Raw genomic sequence first — 24,201 nt, 5'->3', positions numbered from 1 at the left:
AATGGTGTCTGGATAGAACCAACAGCTTCTGAACTTCACTTCAAAGCACAGCCTCTCAACGTGCAATCTGCACCAACAGTGACCTGTGCTGTCTTCAGCATTCAATGTAACCTAGAGCAGGGTGTCCCCACCACTGCTGGCAAGGTATAGAGTGGAGAAGGACTACTGATGTTTACTGAGGTTTACACAGATTTAACCAGGTTGGAAAAGACCTTTGAGATCATCAAGTCCAACCTATCACCCAACACCATCTCCTCAACTAAACCATGACATTAAGTGCCTCATCCAGTCTTATTTCAAACACTTCCAGGGACAGTGACTCCACCACCTCCCTGGGCAGCCCATTCCAATGGCCAATCACTCTTTCTGTGAAGAACTTCTTCCTAAGATCAAGCCTAAACAGCTTGAGACTGTGTCCTCTCATTCTGTCACTGGTTGCCTGGGAGAAGAGACCAAAGCTTCCCTCCTACAATTCTTTTTCTGGGAGAAATCTGCCTTTGGCTGGAGACACAACAACATGCTTTCTTCCCACCAGATCCCAGGTGCACAGTCTTGTGCTGGATCTCTGGGTAAAGGTGGGCTTCACCTTGCTACAGCCTCAGCTCTAGCCACATTCAGCCTCCCTGGCAGTTCTGCTAGCTGAAGTCCAGGTCCCTGCTGTACTCACTCGGAGGTGACAAAGGCATGCTCCTTGATAGTGACCAAGACATCGGAGAACTTGATCTTGGTGGTTAAGGTGTGTCCATGGTAGATGACTGGCATACCATCAGGACCATCCCAGCAATCCACTGAAAGAGACCCATGGGGTAAACTTAGCCCCAAGACAAGCAGGACATGGACATGAGATGGAGAGCACTAAGCACATGTTGGATGGTGATAAAGGAGCAAGATGGAAGTCCAAATCATTCTGGGTGACCAAAAGCTTGGGCATGTCCCACCCAGTCCCACAAAGCAAACACCAGCTCTTGCAGCACAGCCTGCCACATCAACCTTTACCCATGCCTGGCATGCAAAGCCCTCCCTGACCACCACAAGCTACCAGGATGAAAGAGGCAGAGGCAGCAGCTCAGGGTACTCACGCTCGATGCAGCGGCATCCCATGCGCAAGCAGCGGGCGTAGGCCTCCAGTGAGGACTCACTTGAGAACTGATCCCCCGTCAGGTACCTTCCAGATGAGAGGAGATATCAGCAAGGCAGCATGCTCACCATGGGCAGAGATGTCTGCTGGGACAGCATGGGCCTGCCTCTCCAATGTAAGGAGCAGTGAGAGGGATTTTCCCCCAGACCTGCCACCTGCCCCCAGTGAGGAGTTCCACTGCTCCTGCTGCAAGGTGCTGCAAGCACTTCTCCGAGGTCCAGCCTTGCTGCTGGCTCTTGAGATAAGCCTTAAAGAGTGATATCAGCATTGATGCCACAAAGAGCCCTCTGTACCAGGCAGAAGCAGCTCAAGAGCAGGGTTAGACCAGCTCAGGCAGGCAGACAGGAGCTTGCTGCCTGCCCTCCAGCCTGCTCAGCTGGCTTAGGCTCTTGGTCCTTCAGGTCTGGGCTGAGTGCTGCCACTGCTTTCCACAAACAGGGAACAGAGACAGAGCTTGTCTGCAAACAAACAGCTCCTGCAGGATTCTTCTAGCAGCAAAGATGGCAAATGGCCAATTTCAGCCTGCCAGGTTTCTATTACATCTGTCCTGTGTGGAAGGTGACATTGCTAATGGCAAGAAACCATCAGTGCCAGTCTGGGACTGGAAAGCACAGCCTGTGCAGATGCATGCTGCTGACAAGGTCTGAGCAAAACATTGATGGTAAAACAATGGATGGAGGACTGGGGCACCAAGAGGAAGGTCTCCAATGTACTGAGCCTGGTTTGGAAAAATCTGCTTGACCCATCTACCCATGAGCAGGTGTTCCCATCCCTGGAAACACTCCAGGCCAGGTTGTTTTGGGCTTTGAGCAACCTGCTGTAGTTGAATATGCCCCTATTCACTGCAGGGGCATAGGACTATGAGCTTTAGAGGTCCCTTCCCACCCAAACCAGACTATGATTGGGCAAATTGAGGAGAAACCCACCCTGGCACAGGGGAAGAGGATGCTAGGAGCAAACAGGTGGAGTGAGCCATCCCCCAGGCCTTACGTGTTGTGTGAGGAGGAGATCCAGTAATGGGAGAGGGGGTTGTTCATGTTCTCTGGACACACCATGTCCAGCTGTGAGTTCCAGATGCTGTTCTCTTTGGAAAACAGGAAGGTGAGAAACTGCTCAGGAAGAAACAGAAGTGTATGTTAATGATGTGGAGTGGTTCAGCTTCACACACATCTCAGCCTGGGTGGCAGCAGCTCTGGGGCAGGTGCCATTTGCTAAGCTCAGCTCAGACTGGCCAAAGGCAACCAGGACAGCTCACAGCTACCCGAGCCAGCCTGCTCGAGTAACCACGGCTTGGGCACTGCCACCTCTCCTCTGAGCTGTGCCAGATATCTGTGGACAAATCCTCTGCCCCAGCTGGAGGCAGATGAATTGCTCTGCCTTTTATTTTGCAGCTCACAAAGGCCATGTGGGTCAAGGGACCTTTGTGTGGGAGCTGGTCTAGAGTGCCAGTGACATGGTCATCTCCAGTTGTTTTCATTCTTTTGTTTTCAGCTCTTCTTGCTTTGAAGAGAGCCTTACATGCCCCAAAAGGGGCACTAAGCCAAACACAGCCCCTTTCCTCCCCTAAATTAACTGCCTGATGAGCTCTCCCAGCTGCACACATTCAACATGAGAGCCCAGAAGTCACTCACTTCATCAGCCAGTTCTTGTGCAAGACAGTGACCCACCACACTCGCTTCCTACAGCACTGCAGCTTCCGACAGCACTGCAGCTTACAGGCGCTGCGATCCTTTAGGCACCACCATGCCACAGCAAAGACAGAGGGCAGCAGAGCTGTCACACCACAGCACACATCACACTGGGGAGGCCACACTCCCCTCCACACATGCTGGTGTTCAAGGTGTCTTACTTCATCCAGGGAGAAATAAGGCTCGTCGATCTCCCTCAGAGGGTCTCTCAGAAAGTTGAACATGAATTCCTGTACCTGAAGGATATCTGCAGCCCAGAGCTCCTGCAAGCCCCAGGAGAGACCATAAAAAAGAAAACATTTCAGAAAGGATTATTCAAACCCACAAGCAGCTCAGATTTAGAATAGAATAGAATTAACCAGGTTGGAAAAGACCCTTGAGATCATCAAGTCCAACTCATCCAACTAAGAGCTTTAACTAGTAAGTTTTTTAAGACCACCACCTCTGCCAGGAATTCAACCATCAGCCAGAGAACATGCAACTCCAGACATCTGCCCCATTTCCAAGTGGCCTTCATTTTCTCTGTGCCAAGCACTTTTTTTCTCTGAAAGCCCCTTTGCACCCATCTGCCATCCCTGCTCCTTCAGCAGCAGAAGCCAGCTCAGCTTCCTTTTGCTTCTCTTTCTCCATGGATGTCTTTCCTCAGGCCATGAAAACAGCTGGGTCCCTTCATTGGTTAACTCCCTGCTTGCTGCACAGCTTGGGAAGAGAGATGGTGGCAGGAGATGGGGAGGATGGTGCAAAGCTGGAGGCCCCACACTTTCCCTTCTCTTGGAGGAGACCACCAATGAGACAGAAGCCCAGCAAGGCTTGGCTCTGTGCAGCCCACAGACGTGCTGCTTGCACCCATGTGCATGGCTGAGTGTTCATGGTGTGCTTGCTGAATGTCCTAAGATTGCTTGGAAATAGAAACATCAACAACTGAATCGATCAGCACCTCCCAGGCAGCCAGGATGAACCATGACATTTCAGCTGCTGGAAACTCTCAGTACCAGTGGAAGTCACAGAGACAGGGTAAATCTCTACTGCCCAATTCCTCCCTCCCGGGATCTCCACTCCTCAGGATCTTCTGCTTTTGTTCCTTTTTCTGACTGGCTGAGGCCAGGTTTACCCTCAGCAGTGCTTTCCCTGCCTCACCTCCTGCTCCTGGAAGGATGCTCTCAGGCTGTGGCCGTGCCAGGCCACAGAGATGACCAAATCAGCCCAGCTCCACGGCAAGGTCATCCTTGGAGTACCTGATCCCTACCAATATCAGTGCCTGCACCCTCATCCCTCCCATGGGCCTGTGTTGAGCTCACCCTCTGGTACTCCAGCAAGAACTTCTGCAAGTCCAGCAGCGACACCCTGAAGTGCTCAGACCTTTCTCCACCCCTGAAAAGCAGAGGGAAGCTTCAGTCACTTATGCAGCACATCATGACCAGCTGTTACCACCATCATGTGAGATGTCATCTGCAGTCACCACAAGGCTTGTGCAGGCAAGATGTGCCCCAAGCAAGCAGTGCTGCGAGAGCAGAGCAGGATGAGCGGGAGAGCCGAGGAGGGCACGACAGCCACAACACAGCAGCTAAGACTGTATGTCCCCATCTCAGAGCCAAGGGCTGCTCCAGGATTCTCACTGCCAGGGGTACAACAACTTGGAACTTTGATGAAGGGTGTCAAAAGTCATCAGAGGGACTGATTTGTGCAAAACAGAGGGCCTGCCTTGTACAGGAGTGGAAAGAACTAAGGAGGAGAAGGGCAGTCAAGGGGTGATTGTAGACAGGACATGGCTGCAGGCATCCAGAGGACATGGACTCATGGAAGCAGGGCAAGGAATGCAGGAGGGAACTGTTTGTAATTGATTATCTCAAAGACCCAAGCATAGAGATAACCTTTGGGAGATGGCTCCAGGTGTGATTGTTGACCATTTTAGGAGGTGGCTGACCTGAGCTGGATCTCAGTAGGATGCCTGGGAGGGAGAGAGCCCTTAATGACCTGAGCTGAAGTGTCTACAGCTTATTCACAGTTCAAAAACAGGAGCAGTGCAGTGGCAAGCACGAGGTGTGTAGCATCTCTCCTCCCCAGGATGCTGCTGCAGCACCAGAACACGTTATGGAGTAAAAGCAAACAGCCCCAACACACATGGAGAGTCACCAACCTTTCTAGGAACGGGACATCCACCTGCAAAAGAACAACCACACCTGTTAGAATCACAGACTGCTTTGGGTTGGAAAGGGCCTTTACAGGCCAGCTAGTACAACCCCCCTGCAGTCAGCAGAGAGCTGTCCAGCTAGAGCAGTTTGTTCAGAGACTCAAACAGCTTGACCTGCAGTGTTTCCAGGGATGGGACATCTACCACCTGCCTGGCCAACCTGGGTCAGAGTCTCACCATTTGCAGTGTGAAAAGTCTTTTCTTTCTATCTAGCCTAAATCTCCCTCTTTTAGTTCAAACCCATCACCTCTTTCTTAGGGTTGTAACCAGAAAACTACCACATCCATGACTAAAAGTCTGTCCCCAGCTTTCTTATGAGCCCCTTTAAGCACTGCAAGGCTACCAGAGGGTCTCCCTGGAGCCTGCTCTTCTCCAGGCTGAACAAGCCCAACTCTCTCAGCCTGGCCTCACAGAACAGGGCTTCCAGCCCCCACATCGTGGCTGTGGCCTTCTCTGGACCTGCACTAACAGGTCCATCTCTTTCTTGTGCTGAGGATTCCAGAATTGGTCCCAGCACTGCTGGTGGGGTCTCAGCAGAGCACAGCAGAGGGGCAGAATGTCCTCCCTCCACCTGCTGCCCTCACTGCTGGGGGTCCACCCAGGACAGGGCTGACTCTGGGCTGTAAGCACACATTGCCAGCTCATGTCCAGCTTTCTCAGCACCCCCAGGTCCTTCTCTGCAGGACTCTTCTCAATCCCTTCAGCCCCACTGAAGCTCATTACTGCATATGGAAGCACAAATTGATGAGAAGCTGACAAGGACAGCAAACCAGCACTGTGCAGCTCAGCTTTCCTACAGCTGTTGCTCACACACAGAGCTCCCCATCCCTGTCAGTCCTGTGCTACCCAGCCTAAAGCAGGAACTTCCCTGTCATCCCTGGCTCTGAGGCAGGAGAAAAGAACTATTAGGTGAGGGCAGCAGGGTTAAAAAGGCAATTAGGAGGGATTGCCCAGTAACAAACGTGGTCTCTCCCCTACTTCCCAGCCCTGGAGAATTCAGCTCTTACCGTTTTCTGGGCACTGTACATCAGGCTGCGGTAGAGCTGTGCAAACTGCCCGTAGGTGATGTCCCCATTCCTCTGCTCCACGTCCTGCAGCACAAACCAACCAGAGGTCAACACTGCACTGCCTAAGGAGTGTCTCCTCCCACCAGAATTCCTGAAGAAGAAGGAGGAGGAAAAGACCAAAGCCTGGCCAGACTTTGCCTCCTACCTCTGCTCTGGTCAGTGGGACCCCATAGTGCCTGGACACAGGCACATCCTAACGTGAGTTCCCTGAGGCCCCACATCACCACAGCACTGACAGAAGAGTTATTGAGTGCTTGAACAGTTACAAAGGGATCACTTTAAGTTTCTGATGCAGAGAGCATCTGAAGTATCTGGAAGCTACAAGACCCATCATTCCCTGGTCCCAGTGGCTGGCCATCATGAGATGAGCCTTCACTCCTGGTCCTGGACTGATGCTGTCAGTTGGCTGCTTGTCAGGCATCCAGGATGAAGGACCTGCTGGCCTCATTGCCTGTCCTCCTGAACTCTACCCCAGCAGCACAAAGCCCACAACCACAGGCAGCACAAATGTGGGGAGCAGGGGAGGCAGGGTGGGGCAAAAAGAGGGTTGTGGCCACAAAGGGGCCGGGGTGCGGCAGCCGGCGGGAGCTGGCACTCCTTCAGTCACCGCTGTGGGTGGGGGCCCTCCCGGGAAAGGCTGGGAGCTTCTGCAATATGCAAACACACTGTGGGAGTTTAATCACCACCAGGTTTTGCTCAGAGGGAGGTAAGAGGCTACCAAGGGTCCCCAGCACGAACCAGGAGAGCAGAGGAGTCACACACTCACCGTGAGCCTCTCCCGCAGGAACCGCATGTTGGGGACCCGGTAGTTGACCTGAGACAGCATGTTCTTCAGATCCTTGGCAGAGATCCTGGCTCACCAGGGAAAAGAGGGGAAACACATTCAGGAGGTCTGGGATGGAGGAGTCTCACCCTGGGACCAGGACATCACATGCCCAAAGGGGCACAGGCACACACAAGAACAGATACATGACCCCAGAAAGATGCTGGAGTAGGAACCAAAGGCAAAACAGAAGAATGTTTTGCACCCCAATGATCTCTGGATGTGCACAGGGAGCAGAGAGAGGCGCTTGTACGCCACAGGGAACTGCAAACACCACTCCAACAAGCTCCCAGCACTGCAGGGTGAGTCCCTGCACCCTCGGCTGATGCCACAATGGCCACATGGCACCTACTGCTGAAGCACAACCAAGGAGGAGGACTTTTTCAAGTATCTGTGCCCCAAGACGGATGCTGGGAAGGGACCAAATCCCTTTCAAACCCCACTCCATAGTCTGCTGGAGGAGGGCAGGATTTGCAAGTGGTTTGGTCCCTGCTAATTTTATCCTAAAGAGAGGAAAAAAGTCATTGTCAGCCCCTAGCTGCAGGCACAGCGCTGCCACGTCGTGCCCAGCTGCACTCCCCCAGCCACTGCCACGTGGCACCTGGTGTGACTGTCCTCCTCATGAGGACCTTTGCTCCAAACATGCCAGTTCCCAGACTGGGGAGGGCTCCAGTGCCAATCTCAAGCAGGATCCTACACCCAGGCAGGCAGAGACAGGCAGTGAGAAGCCCTGCGCTGCCCCTGCCTGCTCTGGCATTGTCCCCCCATGGGGCAACAACCCTGCAGTGAGGAGGAAGGTAGATGTCTCCCTTGGGCAGGATGTAAGAAGCAGAAAAGTCTGCATTGCAATCCTATTTTTTGTGGCAGCTCCTGCCTTAAAAGCAACTTCTCCAAGGCTGTCCCAGCAATCACAGACACTGCTTTTGCCTCCCACTGAGCAGGTGGGAGCCCAGCGCCTACAGGATGCTCCCCTATCCCCCAAAGCTCAAGGCAGGTCTGGCCCTGGGAATGGCTTTGGGACAGAAATACAAACATGCCAGGAAAAGTGTCCTGTGCAGGGATCACACTGTCATCTGCAGTGGTATAGAGGGGTAGCCTGAACCACATCTCTTTTACCATCTCCCCTGGAAACAGGGTGATCTTCAGTGCCACAGGATGGAGCAGGGACAGAGGGAGCCCCAAGGAGTGTGAGAAACCAGCTGGTGTCAGGTGCTGCAGAGACCAGGGCTGCCACAGCTGGTGGGACACAGAGAGCCCTTGTTTCCAGGCTGAGAGCCAGAGGGGACTGGGATGCAAAGATGGCCAGAGCAGGACCTGCCCTGTCTGCCATGCCATGCCTAAGGCCAGCACCCAGACAGCCAAGGACCATGCAGACAGGAAAAAAACCCAACAAGTAGTCAGATGGCACCAGCATCCCCTTCCCTCCTGGCTGTGTGAGCTACAGAGCCAGCAATGCAGTCTCAGCACAAGGGGCAGCTTTGCTATCTCCCCACTGCACCTCCGCCAGCAGGAGAAGGTACCCCTGGGGCTCATGGTGAGCATTTTGAGGAGGGGATCCTGCCCTTTCCCTTCTCCAGCATGCCTTGAATCCATGGTCATGTGCAGGGTGAGATGCAAGCCCCAAAGGCAGAAGGGTCCCAGTTACAGGGTCCTGTATGACAGGACCTGAAATGGGGCAGTGTTTGGGGCAGCAAGTCAGGAGCACAATGGTCACTCCTGAGAGATGTTCTCATACGTCAAGGACCACAGCATGGCCATAGGACACCCAATGGGCCACCCAGAATCTCCAGAGCCACCCAACAGCAATTTCCCCTGGGTGAGAGGCTGAGACAGCAGAAAAGCTCTGGGAGAAAGATCAGGAGGGGCTGAGCAGCAGGGCCAGCAGTGGGCTGGAGGCAGTGGTTGGCTCTGGTAACACTGGGCTGTTTCACAGGGAGGTGTTGGACCTCCACACTGCTCATCAATGTGATGGCACCAGGAGAGACAAGAGCTGTGACCATCACTTCCCCTCTGCAGCAGCAGCAGGATGGGTTGTGGAAGGATTTTATTCACCATGTGGTCTTAATAATGTTAAAGTGCTGGAGACCTTGGATAAACAGCTCAGTACTATTCTGAGAGTAGAAAGTAAAAACCAAATAAACAAACTAATTTCTCCTAGGGAAGTTTTTTAGGGTGTTCTGACAAACAGGCTGAAGGACAGAGCCAGCCCTCTCACAGGGGAGGAAAACATTCCCCAGCACTGCGACTTGCTCCCAGCCACGGGCGGCTCTCCTAGCTGGGGTGAAACACTCTCCTCCGCAGCAGCTAGGGAAAAAAAAAACCCAGCATCCTGTTATCCTCCTTTTTCCACCTAACCTCCCTTGGAAAAACAAATATCCACAGGCCCAGCAGCCAGTGAAAACAGCCAACATCTGTGGCGTGCTGGAAGGTATGCGCAGGCAGAAGGCGGAGGGGAAAGGGCTCCGGCACAGGAGGCTGGGGCCTGGGGCACGGCAACACCAGGGACCATTTCTTCAGCTGCCAAAAACCTGCCCCTGCTGGAAAGGACCAAGGATGGTTTGCAAAAAAAAACCCAATAAATTAAAAAGTTTAAAACAAAAGGCAACCACAACTCTCTGGGTTTCTCCTTTTCAAACCCATTCTGCAAAAGCAAAGAGTCCAGCACCACCAAAGCTCATGCTGGAACGCCTCAGAACAGCAAAGATTTCATCCAAGAGATGGCCTCCTAACTGCTGTCCCTACTTGGCAGGAAGCACAGGGATGCTTGTAAAATGGGGAGACCTAAAAAACTTTCTGCATTCCCCCTTCACTTCTATCTTGCCCTTTTTTCCCTGCCCAGGCTGGAGCAGCAACCCTTTGCCGAGAGCCCCCTTCTCCTCACGGACAGGGAATCACAGGATCACTATGGATGGAGAAAGACCTTCGAGCTCATCCAGTCCAACCATTATCTAACTCTGCCAGAGCCACTGCTACACCATGTCCTTGAGCACCATACCTAGAGGGCTTTTAGATACACCCAGGGATGGGCATTCAATCACTTTACCCAGGGAGGTGGAGGTGGTGGAGTCACCATCCCTGGAGGTGTTCAAGAGGGGATTGGACGTGGCACTTGGTGCCATGGTCTAGTCATGAGGTCTGTGGTGACAGATTGGACTTGATGAGCTTTGAGGTCTCTTCCAGCCTTAGTGATACTGTGATACTTCCCCAGGCAGCCTGTTCCAGTCTTTGATAACCCTTTTGGTACAGAAGTTTTTCCTGATGTCTGACCTAAACCTCCCCTGGTGTAACCTGAAGCCATTTCCTCGTGTCCTGTCAGCTGTGACTTGTGAGAAGAGACCAACACCCACAAAGGAGCATTCTGCATTTTGCTGGCTTAGTTCTGAATGCTGATAGAAAGATGATGAAAAGCAAACCAACAGGAGAGATGCAAAAGGCTGGCTTCCAGCTCTGCTGAGCGTGCCTTGGGCAGACAAATCTATATATTCAATCTCTCGTCCTGCCAGGATGCCACTTCATCAGTTTCACAGAGCAACTGCATGAGGAAAAGAAGCCATTTTGAACACTTTTTCTCCATTTGCCTTCCAACCCTCCCCCTGCAGCCACCCCTGTCTCAGTCCCACTGCTCACCACTGCTGAGTTGGGAACTATTATGCCTGGTCACCACTGCAAACAAGTACAGCACATATAAACCCCAAGCCTGGACTGGAAAGGTGTGTGGCACATGCAGAGCAGCTGCAACAGTTTAAAGGCTCCTTTCTTTCCCTTTCCCCCTCTGCCAGGATTTATCCCTCCTCCACAAAATCCCTGTGCACCCAGCTGTGCTCTCGCAATACCATGACAGAAATCATTGCAAAGGCAAAAATGCCCAGTGCTCCAGGATCTCCCCAGCACAACACACTCCTGCTCTGCTCCCAGATGTGGACAGGCTGGATTCACCCCCAGCAGCCCAAGAGCAAGTCACTATGTCTGTCCTGGCTGCATCTGGGAGGGAGGTACACAGGGGCCAAAGCAGGATGAGAGGATTTGCTCACTCCTGCTGAGCACAGAGCATTGATTTTCACCTGACCATCCACAGGACTGACCTCTCTGATCATGGTCACCCACAGTTCCCCAGTGGCATGTCCCCAGCACAGGTTCACAGAGAGAGTTTCTTGGCAGGAACTTGCTGCAAGGAGAAAAATTACTCCAGGGCTCAGGGTGAAGCATGGAAATGGGTAGCAGACCAATGGTGTTAGCAGGGACCAAGCAAAGGATGCTCTGGAGACCAGAGACCTGCCCAGTGCCCTGCAGTGAGCTCTGTCTGGGCACCTGAGCACATGAAAGGGGCAGACAGGGCCTGGGTGCTCCTCATGCCTAGGTGCAGGAGTTGATGCATGAGTGATGTCTCCAGCACTGCCCCCTCCAGAGGAGCACAGGACTGTGGAAATCAGTGCTGAAAGGTTAATGGGCTCAGCTCATGCTGTGGGGAAAAGTGTGCCCCTCCTTTTGTCCCTGGAAAGTAACAGTCTCCTCAGGAAGAGGAGACTGGCAGCTGACATGTGGCCAAGGAAAGCAGGTGATGGCAGCAGGGATAGAGAGCAGAGGCTTCTCAACAGGGAAATGTCCTCTCCCTTATCTCCTCATGACAGGTCAGGACCCAATGCCCTTATCTCCTCATGACAGGTTCAAGCATGACATTTCACCTGCTCAGGCACCACTAAGCATTCACCCAAGAACCTCACAAACAATGGTCCTGCTACAGTTCATCAGTCTAGAAACCAAGCAGCAGGATGATCCATGGTTTCATGGACCTCAGAGCAGAAGAAACCAAACAGGGTGGAGAGTAACAAACAAGGCAGTTCAGCCCTGGTGGTGTGGTTACAACCACTTCTCCCTAGTACCAAGTAATACAATGAGAGGAGATGGCCTGACATTGGGCCAGGGGAAGTTTAGATTGGAGACTAGTAAAAATTTCTTCACTGCAAGAGTGCTCAGGCATTGGAACAGGCTGCCCAGGGAGATGGTGGAGTCACCATCCCTGCAGCTGTTCAAAAGACATGTAGCCATGGCACTCTGGGACATGGTTTAGTGGCCATGGTGGTGTTGGGTTGACAGGTGGACTTGATGATCATACAGGGGGGTTTCCAGCTTTAATGATTCTGTGATTGTTTGCTCCTTGGTGACTGCTTCCTTGGCTGAAGCCAGCTGGGGGTGAAGAGATGGCTATGGGCTCTCAAGATGTTACTGGGTTTAAACAGCAGGGACATGGGTCAGGGAAACAAGACAGTCCTGGGGGTGTTAATTCTGAGTTCAGTAAAAGTCAGCTAGAGAAGTACTGGGACTTGCATTAAGGTTCCTTGGAAATGAAAATTAAACACCTAAAGAGCCAAACAAAAAGCCCAAAGCAAAGGCTGGGGTTTCAAGGCAAAGGTGAGACTTTCCAGCTCCAACCTTTCCATGCCTGTGCACATCTGTGCCAGCGAGGGGTCCCTCTCCTCTCACCTGTCTTCCCGGTTGCGATCCAGCGAGTAGAACTGCTTCCGGAGCCACCTGAGCGGGAGGCACAAACACGGACACCCTTAGCCCCAGCTCCTCAACAAGAAACCTGCTTGCTTTGCTCCCACCTGTGGAAAATGCTCAGTGCCACACCACCCACCCCCACAGCCCTGCTGCCCGCTGGGCTCTGCTCCCTCTCCCAGTGACCACCTGTCTCCTTTAAAACCATCTCTGCCTGGAGGCGAGTCCATGGAGAAGACAAACAAACCGAAGGTTTGCTCTTCTGCACTTGGCTCTACAGACAGCACAGGCTGCACACAAATAAAACCATCTGCTTTGTGGTACAGCTCCTGCTCCCTGTGTGTGGGATCAAACTCTGGCCACCAATGATGTAAGCACTTGGGGTCAACAGGATGAAGGCTCTCGAGAGCAGAGGCAGGAGGGCCAGGTCAGCATAGTTGGGAGAGGGGAGGAGATGTTGTCACTCTGCTCACCTATTTCTGTCATAAGAAGGACAGAAAAGGGAAAAAAGAAAACAAGTGCAGGACAAGAACAAGTTCCTCACCTTTCAATCTGCAGGGGGGTAGCAGCCCTTAGAGTGTCTGCCACCAGCCAGTTCAGCCCCTTGATCCACATATTGACCTCATCCTCAGAGGTGGCTGTGGAAAGTGCACAGGAGAAATGGGAGGAAGGGACACAGAAGCTGATCACCAACCCAAACTTCTTGGGACTCTCCCCAGCATCTTATATTCCCTACTGTTTCCTCCATCCCCTGTCTAAAAACAGCTCCCTCTTGTACAGATGCCCTGGCTGACTCTTCTCCTTGTGGAACTCCTGCTCCCCTCCCCTGGGATGCCCATCTCCCTTCAGTTACAGATAGCTGGGGAGTTATCTTTGTTCCCAAACAGTAATGCCCTGGCTGACAGGCCAGCACCTCCTTAGGAATGTGTGACAGCTCCTCCATGACCTGCCTCTCAGCAGCTCAGTCCTTTCTGAGAGCAGAAGTGCTGTCTCTGTCCCTGTGTCCCAAAGCACCAGCCAGAAAGCAGATTTGCCATGGATATTAAAAACTTCCCAGGCAACCAGTGGCAGAACAAGAGGACACAGTCTCAAGCTGTGCCAGGGGAAGTTTAGGCTGGAGGTGAGGAGGAAGCTCTTCACAGAAAGAATAATTTGCCATTGGAATGTGCTGCCCAGGGAAGTGGTGGAGTCACCATCCCTGGAGGTGTTCAAAAAAGGACTGGATGTGGCACTTGAAGCCATGGTTTAGTTGTCATGAGGTGTTAGGTAATAGGTTGGAGTTGATGATCTCTGAGGTCTTTTCCAACCTGGTTGATTCTATGATTCTAACTCAGCGTGGCTGCCTCCACTAGATGGGTTTAAATAAGATACCAGACTGTGTGCTGTTAGCCAAAGATATTGGCTGTGAGCTGAAATACAGCCAGTGCCTGAGAGCCTGTCCTCCATCTGAGCAGAAGGACACTCAACAGCATGAACTTCCTCTCTCTCAACAACCAAACATAAGCTGGACTTGGAGTACCCAGCCACAAGTCAAGAGATTGTTGCATTGATGAAATCCAGGGCCAACACCTTGGAGGCATGGAGGATTTGTGAGTCACTGTTTGCCACTGGCAGTGTTTTCTCACCCAGAATTGCAAAGCAGAAGTGGGTGAGGTGTTACCACTGGATGTGTGGGGCTGGTTACCACAAGGCAGCTGATGAACACCAACAAGCCACGCCGAGATAAACCACCTGATTTCCAGCACACACTTGAACTAAGAGCAACAGACTGAGGGAGTTGGGGCTGTTCAGTGTGCAGAAGAGAAGGCTCTGAGGAGACCTTATTGTGGCCTGCCAGTATCTGAAGTGGGGCTGCAAGAAAGCTGGGGAGGGACTTTTTAGGGTGTCAGAGAGTGATAGGACTGGGAGGAATAGAACAAAACTAGAAATGGGTAGATTCAGATTGGATGTTAGGAAGAAATTTTTCCCCATGAGGCTGGTGAGACACTGGCACAGGTTGCCCAGGGAGGTGGTGGAAGCCTCATCCCTGGAGGTTCTTAAGGCCAGGCTGGATGTGGCTGGGAGCAGCCTGCTCTAGTGTGAGATGTCCCTGCCCATGGCAGGGGGGTTGGAACTGGATCATCCCTGAGGTCCCTCCCAACCCTAACAATTCTCTGATTCAGTTCACCCAACTTTTGTGTTTCCTGGGTGAATTAACTGACCAAACTAGAGACTGGAACCCTGCAGGCAACCACTGTCACCTTCTTCCAAAGCCAGCTCCTCTGTGTGTTGGAAAGAGCATCTGCCCAGGGATACCTTCCAGCTCCCTCATGAAAGGATGCATTGGAAGTTTGGGTCCTGTGGTGATGAGGTGCCTGCCCAAGCCTGCCCTAGTACGGCCCCAGGAGGGCTCTACCTTGCAAGCTGAGGGTCTTCAGCCGGAACTCTGTGCCGTAGAGGACAACGAAGCAGTGGGACTGCTCCGGGCGGAAGCAAGGATCCTCCTGGTACCGGTCAAAGTCGCGCGAGTTCCTCCCCGGGCGGATCTCCTTGATTTCACGAATGTCCACTGGGAGAAAGCAAAGAGAAAAGGGGAGCTCAGCAACTAGTTTGAAATGCCCACACTGGTGGAGAAGGAAGGGCATGGATGAATTGGCTACAGTCATCTGCAGTGCTGAGTTACCACCCACCACATGACCAGGGAAGGGCCACGAGGCTGGGGATGGCTTTGGAGCACAGCTCTGTGAGGAGAGGCTGAGGGAGCTGGGGTTGCTTAGCCTGGAGAAGAGGAGGCTCAGGGAAGACCTTATTGCTCTCTATACCTACCTGAAGGGAGGTTGTAGACAGGTGGGGGTTGGTCTCCTCTCCCAGGCAATCAGCACCAGAATAAGAGGACACTGTACCAGGGGAAGTTTAGGCTGGAGGTGAGGAGAAAGTTCTTCCCAGAGAGAGTTGTTAGGCATTGGAATGTGCTGCCCAGGAGGTGGTGTAATCACCATCCCTGGAGGTGTTCAAAAAGGGATTGGACGTGGCACATGGTTTAGTTAGTCATGAGGTGTTGGGTGACAGGTTGGACTTGATGATCTCTGAGGTCTTTTCCAACCTTATTGATTCTATGATGACAGGCCCAGGCATGCCTATGGAACTAGGGTACCAGGCTCTGAAAGCAAACTGTGCTTCCCTGGCTATGCTGGAAAGCAAGGAGGGGATGGCTGCCCCAGGACCAGAGAGCTGCCAGATGTCTGAGGATGGCAGGTAGGTGCCGTTTGGTGCCTTGCAGAGGGTCTCACTGCATTTAGGCAACAGGTGACCATCACAGCAGCTTCCCACTGCTCTCCTGATACTGCCGATGGCCCAGGCTGAAGAAGCATCCAGAGCTCTAGCACAGCCCTGCCAGGCTGGTCCTCAGTGCAGCCACAGGTGCCCAAGTCCTCCTAGAGAAGTGCCCTCATTTCGCACCTTTGAGAAGCTCTTCAAGAGCCCCAGCTTGCTCCTCAACCTTTCAAAGCAGCACAGTGATGTTATCACCAGCCTTGCACACCTCTTGCTGCACACACACTGGCTGTGCAGCACAGTCTGTAAGCACAGCCCCTTCTCACTGGCTTCCTTGGTTGGATGTGTCACTCCAGGTGCTCTCCAGATACCATGAGCAGAGGGCAGCACTGCCACAAGCTCCTTCACCCTCTAGCTTCACACCTCATGCTTTCCTCTTCCTCTGCCCATCACCACACATCTGCAAACTGAGCTCTGCTGGTTTTGTTTTTCAAGACAGCAACTTGCTCCTTTTTTAACAAAAGCTTTTCTACAGCAGTGAACCCTGTGAGGTCCCAGCCTCCTGCCCAGCTGGATGAAAACCTTCTTGAACGATCACATCTTACTAACACCGAAGATTTAAGATCCACTACTCTGCAAATTCAAGTTTGATGCTGCAATCTGACTTGATTCTTGGTTTAAACAATTTGATGGTGCCTTTGCCTTCCCCCTCTCCACTTTCACCCTCAATTGTGTCTGGCATCTCCCCCCAGCCCCACTGGCATCCTCCCAGCACAGTCCATGCCTTCATACAGATGTCATCTACATCAAGAAAACATTGTCCCTCTTTGCCAAAGAGGGATGAAGCAATCACCTCTGTGTGGATCTGCCACAGCATGTTACCCTGGCCAGGGCTGGTGGCTCCAGGGAGCTGTGCTTATGTTCATTATCCTCCCACACATCCATAATGTCAGTGTGCTTCCTTCAGGAATGTCTGAAGGGGGCAACATGAGCTGTGAGCAGCCGAGCCATGGTCAGATGAAACTCCTACATGGTGCCCAGCAGGCAATGGCTAGGGTTGGACAGGCAGCACCACCATCACATCAGGCTTCTAGGACACAGTGACAGCATCATTCTGAGGCTACTCCTTGGGTCATAGGCTTGGTGTCATAACTCAGCAGCTGTCCCTGGTTGGCCAGTTCAAAGGTGACCAAGCATAAGGCAGTAATGTGACCATAAGGGACAGCCCAGGGTGGCAACAGCTGACTGCCAGGTCCTGGCAGTGAATGACAGGGCAAATATCAGTGTGGGGCTAGCTACAGCAGCACCCTGGCAACTTCAGCTGTGGCTCACAAAAGAGGAGCAGACAACCCCAACCAGCTACCTTGGAGCTGTGCTTCTCTGCAAAGGGCAGCTGTGGGTATGCTGGAGCCTTGAACGCCACGTGAAGAGAAGGAACTGAAGAGATGCTGGTAAGGGAGTACCTTCCAGCCGCTCCCTCTGGAGGAAATTCCCAGAAAGGACTCTCAGTGCCATAAAACAAAGAGAAAACAACAGCAGCAACAAGGGGAGAAAAAAACCCACCAAACCCCAGCAAAGCTCAAACTAAACCCAAGAATCCTCATTTCCTGGAAAAATGGTTTCTGAAATGCTGGGGGAATCAAATACCAACATTTGTGAGTCACGTCTGCACAGCAGCTGATGCTTCTGAGCAGTGTAGGATGGAGATTACTGCAAACCTGGCATGCAATCCATCCCCATTAAACTCCACTTACTGCACTCAGGGCGCATCGACTCGCCTTTCCCTCCCATTTACTGCAGTTCAGAACCAGACAGCAACGGGGCCGGCTCGGTACCCACGGCCCCGAGCTGCGCAGGGAGAGGCAGGGCTCGCTGCAAAGCGGCACCGCAGGGAGGCAGCCGCGGGGCTGGGCTCCAGGGGGACTCATGAGCCCTACGTGAGGAAGGTGGGATCCTCTCTTGGCAGGATACACCCTACAGCACCACGGGTGTGCGCTGGTAGATGACAGCAGCCCAGCAGAGGATGAATCCAGGCCGCTGCAACAACCCTCCCAAGCTCACCAGCCCAGGACAAGAGCAGAGAAAGCCAGCAGCATCCTGGCTTCTATCAGAAATAGTGAGGCCAGCAGGACCAGGACCTGTACTGGGCACTGGTGAGGCCAAACCTCTAATACTGGGTTCACTTTTGGGCCCCTCACTGCCAAGAAGGACACTGAGGTGCTCGAGTGGGTCCAGAGAAGGGCAACAATGCTGGTGAGGGGTCTTGAACACCAATCTAGTGAGGTGCAACTGGGGTTGCTCAGGCTGGCTATAAGGAGGCTGTGAACCTCTTCTCTCAGGTAACAAGTGATAACGTAAGAGGAAACAGCCTCAAGTCACAGCAGGGGAGGTTTAGATTGGGTATTAGCAAAAAATTCTTCACTGAAAGAGTCATCAAGCACTGAACAGGCTGCCCAGAGAAATGGTGGAGTCACCATCCCTGGAGGTGTTCAAAAGATATCTGGATGAGGTCTCACAGTTGTGTACAGGCAGATCATAGAATCAATAAGGTTGGAAGAGACCTCAAAGATCATCAAGTCCAACCTGTCACCCAACACCTCATGACCACTAAACCATGGCACCAAGTGCCATGTCCAATCCCCTCTTGAACACCTCCAGGGATGGTGACTCCACCACCTCCCTGGGCAGCACATTCCAATGCCTAACAACTCTCTCTGGGAAGAACTTTCTCCTCACCTCCAGCCTAAACTTCCCCTGGTGCAGCTTGAGACTGTGTCCTCTCATTCTGGTGCTGGTTGCCTGGGAGAAGAGACCAACCCTCTCCTGGCTACAACCTCCCTTCAGGTAGCTGTAGACAGCAAGGAGGTCTCCCCTCAGCCTCCTCTTCTCCAGGCTAAACAATCCCAGCTCCCTCAGCCTCTCCTCGTAGGACTTGTGCTCGAGGCCTCTCCCCAGCCTCGTTGCCCTTCTCTGGACACATTCAAGAGTCTCAATGTCCTTCTTAAATTGAAGGGCCCAGAACTGGACACAATGTTAGGTTATGGTTGGACTTGATGATCTTAAGGTCTTTTCCAACCAGGTGATTCTGTGAAAGACCCAGTGCCTTGGGGCTGCAGAGGGAGGACAGACAAGTTCCCCTGAGTAAGGGTGAGACTTTTTTAAGGCATCACCTACCCTTTGGAAATCAGTTGGGTGGAAGTTGGAACATCCATGTACCCCACTGTAACCTGCCCATGTGCTCACACCCTCAGGACACAGCACATCACTTTAGCTCTTAAAAACCCAGATCATAGTTAAGGTCTTTGTATCCAGGGCATGAAGACTAATCCTGTCTTTGAAGGATGCAGGGTTTGACCAACACAGTGGGGGAAGAACCAGCAGCTGGGTTTTCATGGCAGCTCACCAGGCAATAACTGCTGAAGGAAATTGCCAAATGATGAAGGACCCTACTGTGCCTCATGCTAGAGGGGTCTGCTCTCTGCTTTGGGACGTTGCTGCATGCTGACTATGCCCTGCGTGGAGCACCAGGGGGTTAGTAAGCAAGCAGTAAGAGCTGTTGTTACAAACTGCATAGCTCAAATCCACACTGTGGCAAGAGCCCTGCAGCAAGCCAGGCACCTGGCAGAGGCAGAAGCATGCAGGGAATTCCTAGGGCGAAGGGCAGATTCGGTGAGGGCCTCGCACCTGGAGGCAGCAGGGCAAAAACCTCCAGCCCACGCATGCCTGCAGCTGCTTGCTCATTGCTCTCACCCTCCCAAACGTGCCTGTGTGTGCTGGGGAGAAGGCAGCTGAGGGTTTGCTTTGTGCAGCTCTCATCTTGCTGCAGAGCAGCAGAGCAGCCTCTCCAACCCCACTGTCTCTACTGACTCAAAACACCTTCCCAGCCCCGCTGCAGCGTGGAAGGAAATGACTTAGCAGGAAGCACAACAAACACAGATCCCACCACCCCGACACAGCAAGCACTGAAATGCTGCTTCCCTGCACCAGCCCCTGCCACCAGCCCACCACAGCTCCTCCCTCCAGAGCCCCTGGGCCAGCACACGCTTGGGAGTCACCATGCACAGGAGAAGGAAAGATGAAGACATCTTAGAATCACAAAAATCATATCATGGTTTGTGTCAGAAGGGACCTTTAAAGGTCATCTAGTCCAACCCCCCTGCAGTCAGCAGGGACATCTGCAATCAGAGCAGATTGCTCACAGCCCCAAACAACCTGACCTGGAATGGTTCCAAAGACGGGGCACACACCACCTCTGTGGGCACTGCTCCATTTGCCATAGCTCAGGTCTCTCCAGGGTTTTCTCTAGCTGGTTTTGCTCATGTCAGCTCCACAAGCTGCTGTGAGTCCTGGAGTTCTACACAGTACAGTCCTGGAGTTCTGCACAGTCCCAGTTCTACACAGCACCAGCCCAGGCTCCCTGCTCACTGCAGGAGTGGGGTTGAACTAGATGAGCTTTAAAGGTTCCTTCCAACCCAACCCATTCTGTGATTCCATAAAATGATATCTGACCACCACTGATGCAGCCAAAGACTAGGGAAGGAGCATCTGGTGGGGTCCCAGCATTACAAGTCACATGCATGCCTGGGCAGGGGAACAACTGGCAGCCAATCCAGGATGAACCCTTCAAAGGTAAGTACCCTGTCACTGGGGTGACCCACATCTCCTCCTCCCCAAGAAGCCTTCTCCCAGAGCATGCTTTGAAGGCAGCAGTCACTGCAGGGCTCCATCCCACGGGGACAGCAGCAAGAGGAGGAAGAGCTTGGTGCCACAGCAATGGTAGAGGTAGAGGGAAGCTCTCTACTGGAACATAAACCCCTCTGTGGTCTGGCAGGGCTCAAATCTCTGAGCAGGGACAGACAAGCAGTGGATGAGATTGGAGGTCTGGAGCATGTTGGCCATCTTCCAGCTCTCCCAGGCAGCAGCCAGGAGAGGCTCTGGGAAGGAGGCAGCAAAGCCCACCCAGCCTGGAGAAGCTCTGAGCTCCTCATGTTTCCACGTTGCACACTGTGGCCCTGCTAGCAGGTTGTGCCCTTCTCACAGCCTCCCAGAGACCCCCTCAGCCAACCACCAGCAGAAAGGCTTGTCCCTCTGCTTGCCCCCAGCACTTAAGCCCCAAAAAGACATGGTCACATTTCTGGGCAAAGAGCTTTCCTTTCAGCTGGGGTTGCATCAGAAAGAAAAAGCTGACCCCAGAGCCAACCCCCACACCATTTAACAAAGAAAACAACAAACCAACCACCAAATTACCCTCTGGTTACCAGCAAACCAGACCCACCCTTAAAGTCATCTACAACTCAAACTGTGTCCAAGCCTCGTTTCACCACTGATGGATTGGATGTTGTAATGAGCAGGGATAAGGACACCCTGGAAGGGGCTCTGAGGGTTGCAACATCTCCACCTCCGTATTTTCTTTATTCTGAAAGAAATAAGGTCACCCCAGAGCCTTCCCCTCCCCAGGCTGAACAAAACATTGTGGATCCTCCAGAGTACAATCCTGAGATCATCCCCAGGCTTTCTATCACTGAAGGGCACTGGGCAGTGAGGACACTGGGGAAAGGGGGGGGCAAAAGCCAAGAGGTGAGTAAAAATGACAGCAGCATGGAGGGTGAAGCAGCAACATCTCCCTCTCAGTATTTCCATGGAAGCCTCTGAGATGGACGTGGAGGCCAGCAGTAGATATTAAGACCTGTGGGCATCGGGAGAAGGACCGCAGCCATCCTCCTTGTGCTGGGGCTCACCAGCTGGTCGATCCCCCCACGATCTGCCCTGCTCAGCCCTGCTCGGCACCCACGCAACGTTTCAGCTTTGCTGACTGCAACCCAACACCACTCAATTAAAAAAAAAAAAGAAAAAAGAAAAGCAAAACCCCAACTCAAACTCCCCCGAGAGCGCAGGGGAGCAGCCGAGCCTGCGCTAAGTGCTCTGCTGGAGCGGGGCCAGCGCCTTCAGCACCTCACAGTCTGAAGCCCTACCGCCTGCCCTCTGCTCTTCACCAAGCCCCTTCCGCCTGCAAAGCTCCGGGGCCGGCCCCGGGTTTGTCCCTGCGCAGCCCCAGCCCCACATCCATCCCGACTGGAACTCTCCGAGCTTGAGCTCGGCTGTCAGAATGCCGGTGGCTCTCGCACAAGGCAGGCTGCGCCCACACCGGCGCACAGAGCGGGGCCCTGCGCTTTGCAGCCCCTTGGCAAGGAGCGGCGTGGCGACCCCAACGGATTACAAACACATTTCTGCGGGCAGAAACACACACACACACCCCGCGTTGGTGCAGGGCTCCAGAGTGACGACAGCTCAGTCTTTCAACCCCTCAAACCTCCCTCAATCTAAAGCCTAAAGCAGAGGGTGCGATGGGGAATGAAGCAGCTCTGCCCAGAGACACAGCCAGGAGGTCACAGCATCCTCCTCCCGCCGTGCTCGCTGCCGTCGGTGCTGCTGTGCATCGCTATCAGCTTTCCAAAGGACAGTCCCCTGCCATTAACAGAGGGCTTCTCCAGACAGAACAAGAAGAAACAAGCTGAGGCCTTTCATTTAACCTCACTATTTTTTTTCAGAGGGCAGGAGGGATGGCTGAGGCATCCGTGGAAGCCAACATGAACACCAAACCAGCAGTGCCTTGTGCCCCAGCAAATCCTGCACCCTCCAGGAACTCAAACTGGCCATGCTGCCCTTTCACTGAGGCACCAAAACCCTGGCCAAAGCTCTCTCAGCCCCACTGCTGTCCCAAGGTGGGACACAGCCACCCCAGTGCTCAAGGGCTTGTTGGATCCCACTGCTCTTGTTGCTGTAAGATGCAAACACCTCTCTTGCCTCAGGAGAAGATGCAAGTAAAGCTCTTTTCCCCTCCAGACACTGTCATGGTTCAACCCCGGCTGGCAGCTCAGCCCCATGCTGCCCCTTTTCTTTCCCTGCCCCCAGTGGCAGGGAGGAGAGAATCCAAAGGGTAAAAGTAAGAAACCTCTTCAGCTGAGTTAAAGACAGTTCAACAGGTAAAGCAAAAGCTACCCAGGCAGCAAAGCAAAACAAGTTCATTCAGCACTTCCCATCACAGGCAGATGTTCAGCCATCTCCAGGCTCCATCACCCATAATGGTGACTTGGGATGACAAAGCCATCACTCTGAACATCCCCCTCCCTTACTTACTTCCCCCCAGATTTTATTGCTGAGCACAATGTCATATGGTCTGGAATATCCCCCTGGTCAGCTGGAGTTGGCTGTCCCTGCTGAGTCCCCTCCCAGCTTCTTGTGCACCCTTACCCTTATTGCTGCTGGGGTGAGAATCAGAAAAAGCCCTGACTGTAAGTTGCTCAGCAGTAGCTAAAACATCCCTGAATTATCAACACAGTTTCCAGCACAGATCCAAAGCCCAGCCCCATACCAGCAACTAGGAAGAAAATCAACTCTACCCCAGCCAAAACCAGCACTCCAGACTCAGTTGTGCCTCAGGTTGCTCCAGCAAATTGCTTCATCTCACCTGCTCCTGCATCAGCAAACAGCAGTTTTTGCCCCAAGCCACTGCGTTTTGCTGTGAAGCAACTCCTGCATTTGTCTACCCCAGACATAGCAACATCCACAGAGAGAGCATCTTGGGAGAGGAGATACTGGAAAAACAGCTCTGTGGGCTGGAGATGGGACAAAAGGGAGCTTCCACGGATTAGCAGGGATCAAGGAAATGGCCTCAGGTTATGCCAAAAGAGGCTTAGGTTGGCTATGAGGTACAATTTCTTCCCCCAAAGGGTTGTCAACCCCTGAAACAAGCTGCTTGGAGCAGCGCTGCAGTCCTCATCCCTGGAGGGGTTTCCAAGCTGTGCAGATGTGGTGCTGAGGGACATGGTTTAGTGGTGACCTGGCACTGCTGGGTTAAAGGCTGGACTCGATCTTAAAGGCATCCTCTAACCCAGAGAATTCCGTGATTCTATGATCCTGCCTGACATCCTGGCTCACCTCTCAATGATCTCTGTCAATCAGCAGGAGCAAAAGGATTTGGCAGGGAGCCTGCTCACCGCCCTGGGAGCCAGCAGCTCTGCCCAGGCACGGGCAGCCCACGCGGGGCGTGCAGGGACATGCCGCCAGCTCTGCGGGCACCGGCGCTTCCTGCCCCTGCTCGGGCTGATGCTGCCTCTGCTGCACCCCTGGGCCACGTGTCCTGTGGCTTCTGAGCTCATTCCTCCCTCCCCTGTCCCCCCTCTCCCCCGCTCCAAATCCTTATCAACTGCAGAGGAAACTTGAGGAGATGGGCAGGGAGATTAGGAGGTGTCACACAGCTGCATGGTTCTGTGTGGTGAAGAGAGGGTGCCCTGAACCCTTCCCCTCTCCATTCCAGGCACACATTAGGGCTTGGAGCAAGGAGACAGAGGTCCTGTTCAGGCATCATTCTGCCCCTACAGACCAATGTGGACCTATCCCCAGGCTGACCCAGACCTTGCTGCTCTGCCAGCTTTAGCCTCATGCAGGTGGCCTCCAGGAGCTCACCAACATCCTCCCAGTGCTAGAAGCAGAGGTTGCTGTGGGCTGGCAGCTGCCTATCCTGTATCATCAGCACATCTCTCCTG

The 24,201-nt window shown here is 53.1% G+C and overlaps 1 protein-coding gene across 2 annotated transcripts in view; it reads right to left on the bottom strand.

Annotated features, from left to right (window-relative positions):
- Positions 1-24,201, bottom strand: part of PLCG1 (phospholipase C gamma 1) — a 53,090-nt gene that overhangs the window by 13,544 nt on the left and 15,345 nt on the right. For both annotated transcript variants that reach the window (XM_054173756.1, XM_054173757.1), the window contains exons 2-12: positions 14,799-14,951; positions 12,948-13,041; positions 12,389-12,436; positions 6,851-6,935; positions 6,025-6,108; positions 4,964-4,986; positions 4,125-4,215; positions 2,988-3,089; positions 2,129-2,247; positions 1,080-1,165; positions 668-788 (exon numbers count right to left, since the gene is read on the bottom strand). In XM_054173756.1, the coding sequence (XP_054029731.1) occupies positions 668-788; positions 1,080-1,165; positions 2,129-2,247; positions 2,988-3,089; positions 4,125-4,215; positions 4,964-4,986; positions 6,025-6,108; positions 6,851-6,935; positions 12,389-12,436; positions 12,948-13,041; positions 14,799-14,951 (1,006 nt within the window). The remainder of the gene's footprint in view (positions 1-667; positions 789-1,079; positions 1,166-2,128; positions 2,248-2,987; positions 3,090-4,124; positions 4,216-4,963; positions 4,987-6,024; positions 6,109-6,850; positions 6,936-12,388; positions 12,437-12,947; positions 13,042-14,798; positions 14,952-24,201) is intronic.

This window comes from Dryobates pubescens, chromosome 26, assembly GCF_014839835.1.
Source record: "Dryobates pubescens isolate bDryPub1 chromosome 26, bDryPub1.pri, whole genome shotgun sequence".
Lineage (NCBI taxonomy): Eukaryota > Metazoa > Chordata > Aves > Piciformes > Picidae > Dryobates > Dryobates pubescens.
The sequence above is the reverse complement of the archived record's forward strand: the minus strand, read 5'-3'. Positions and strand labels throughout refer to the sequence as shown.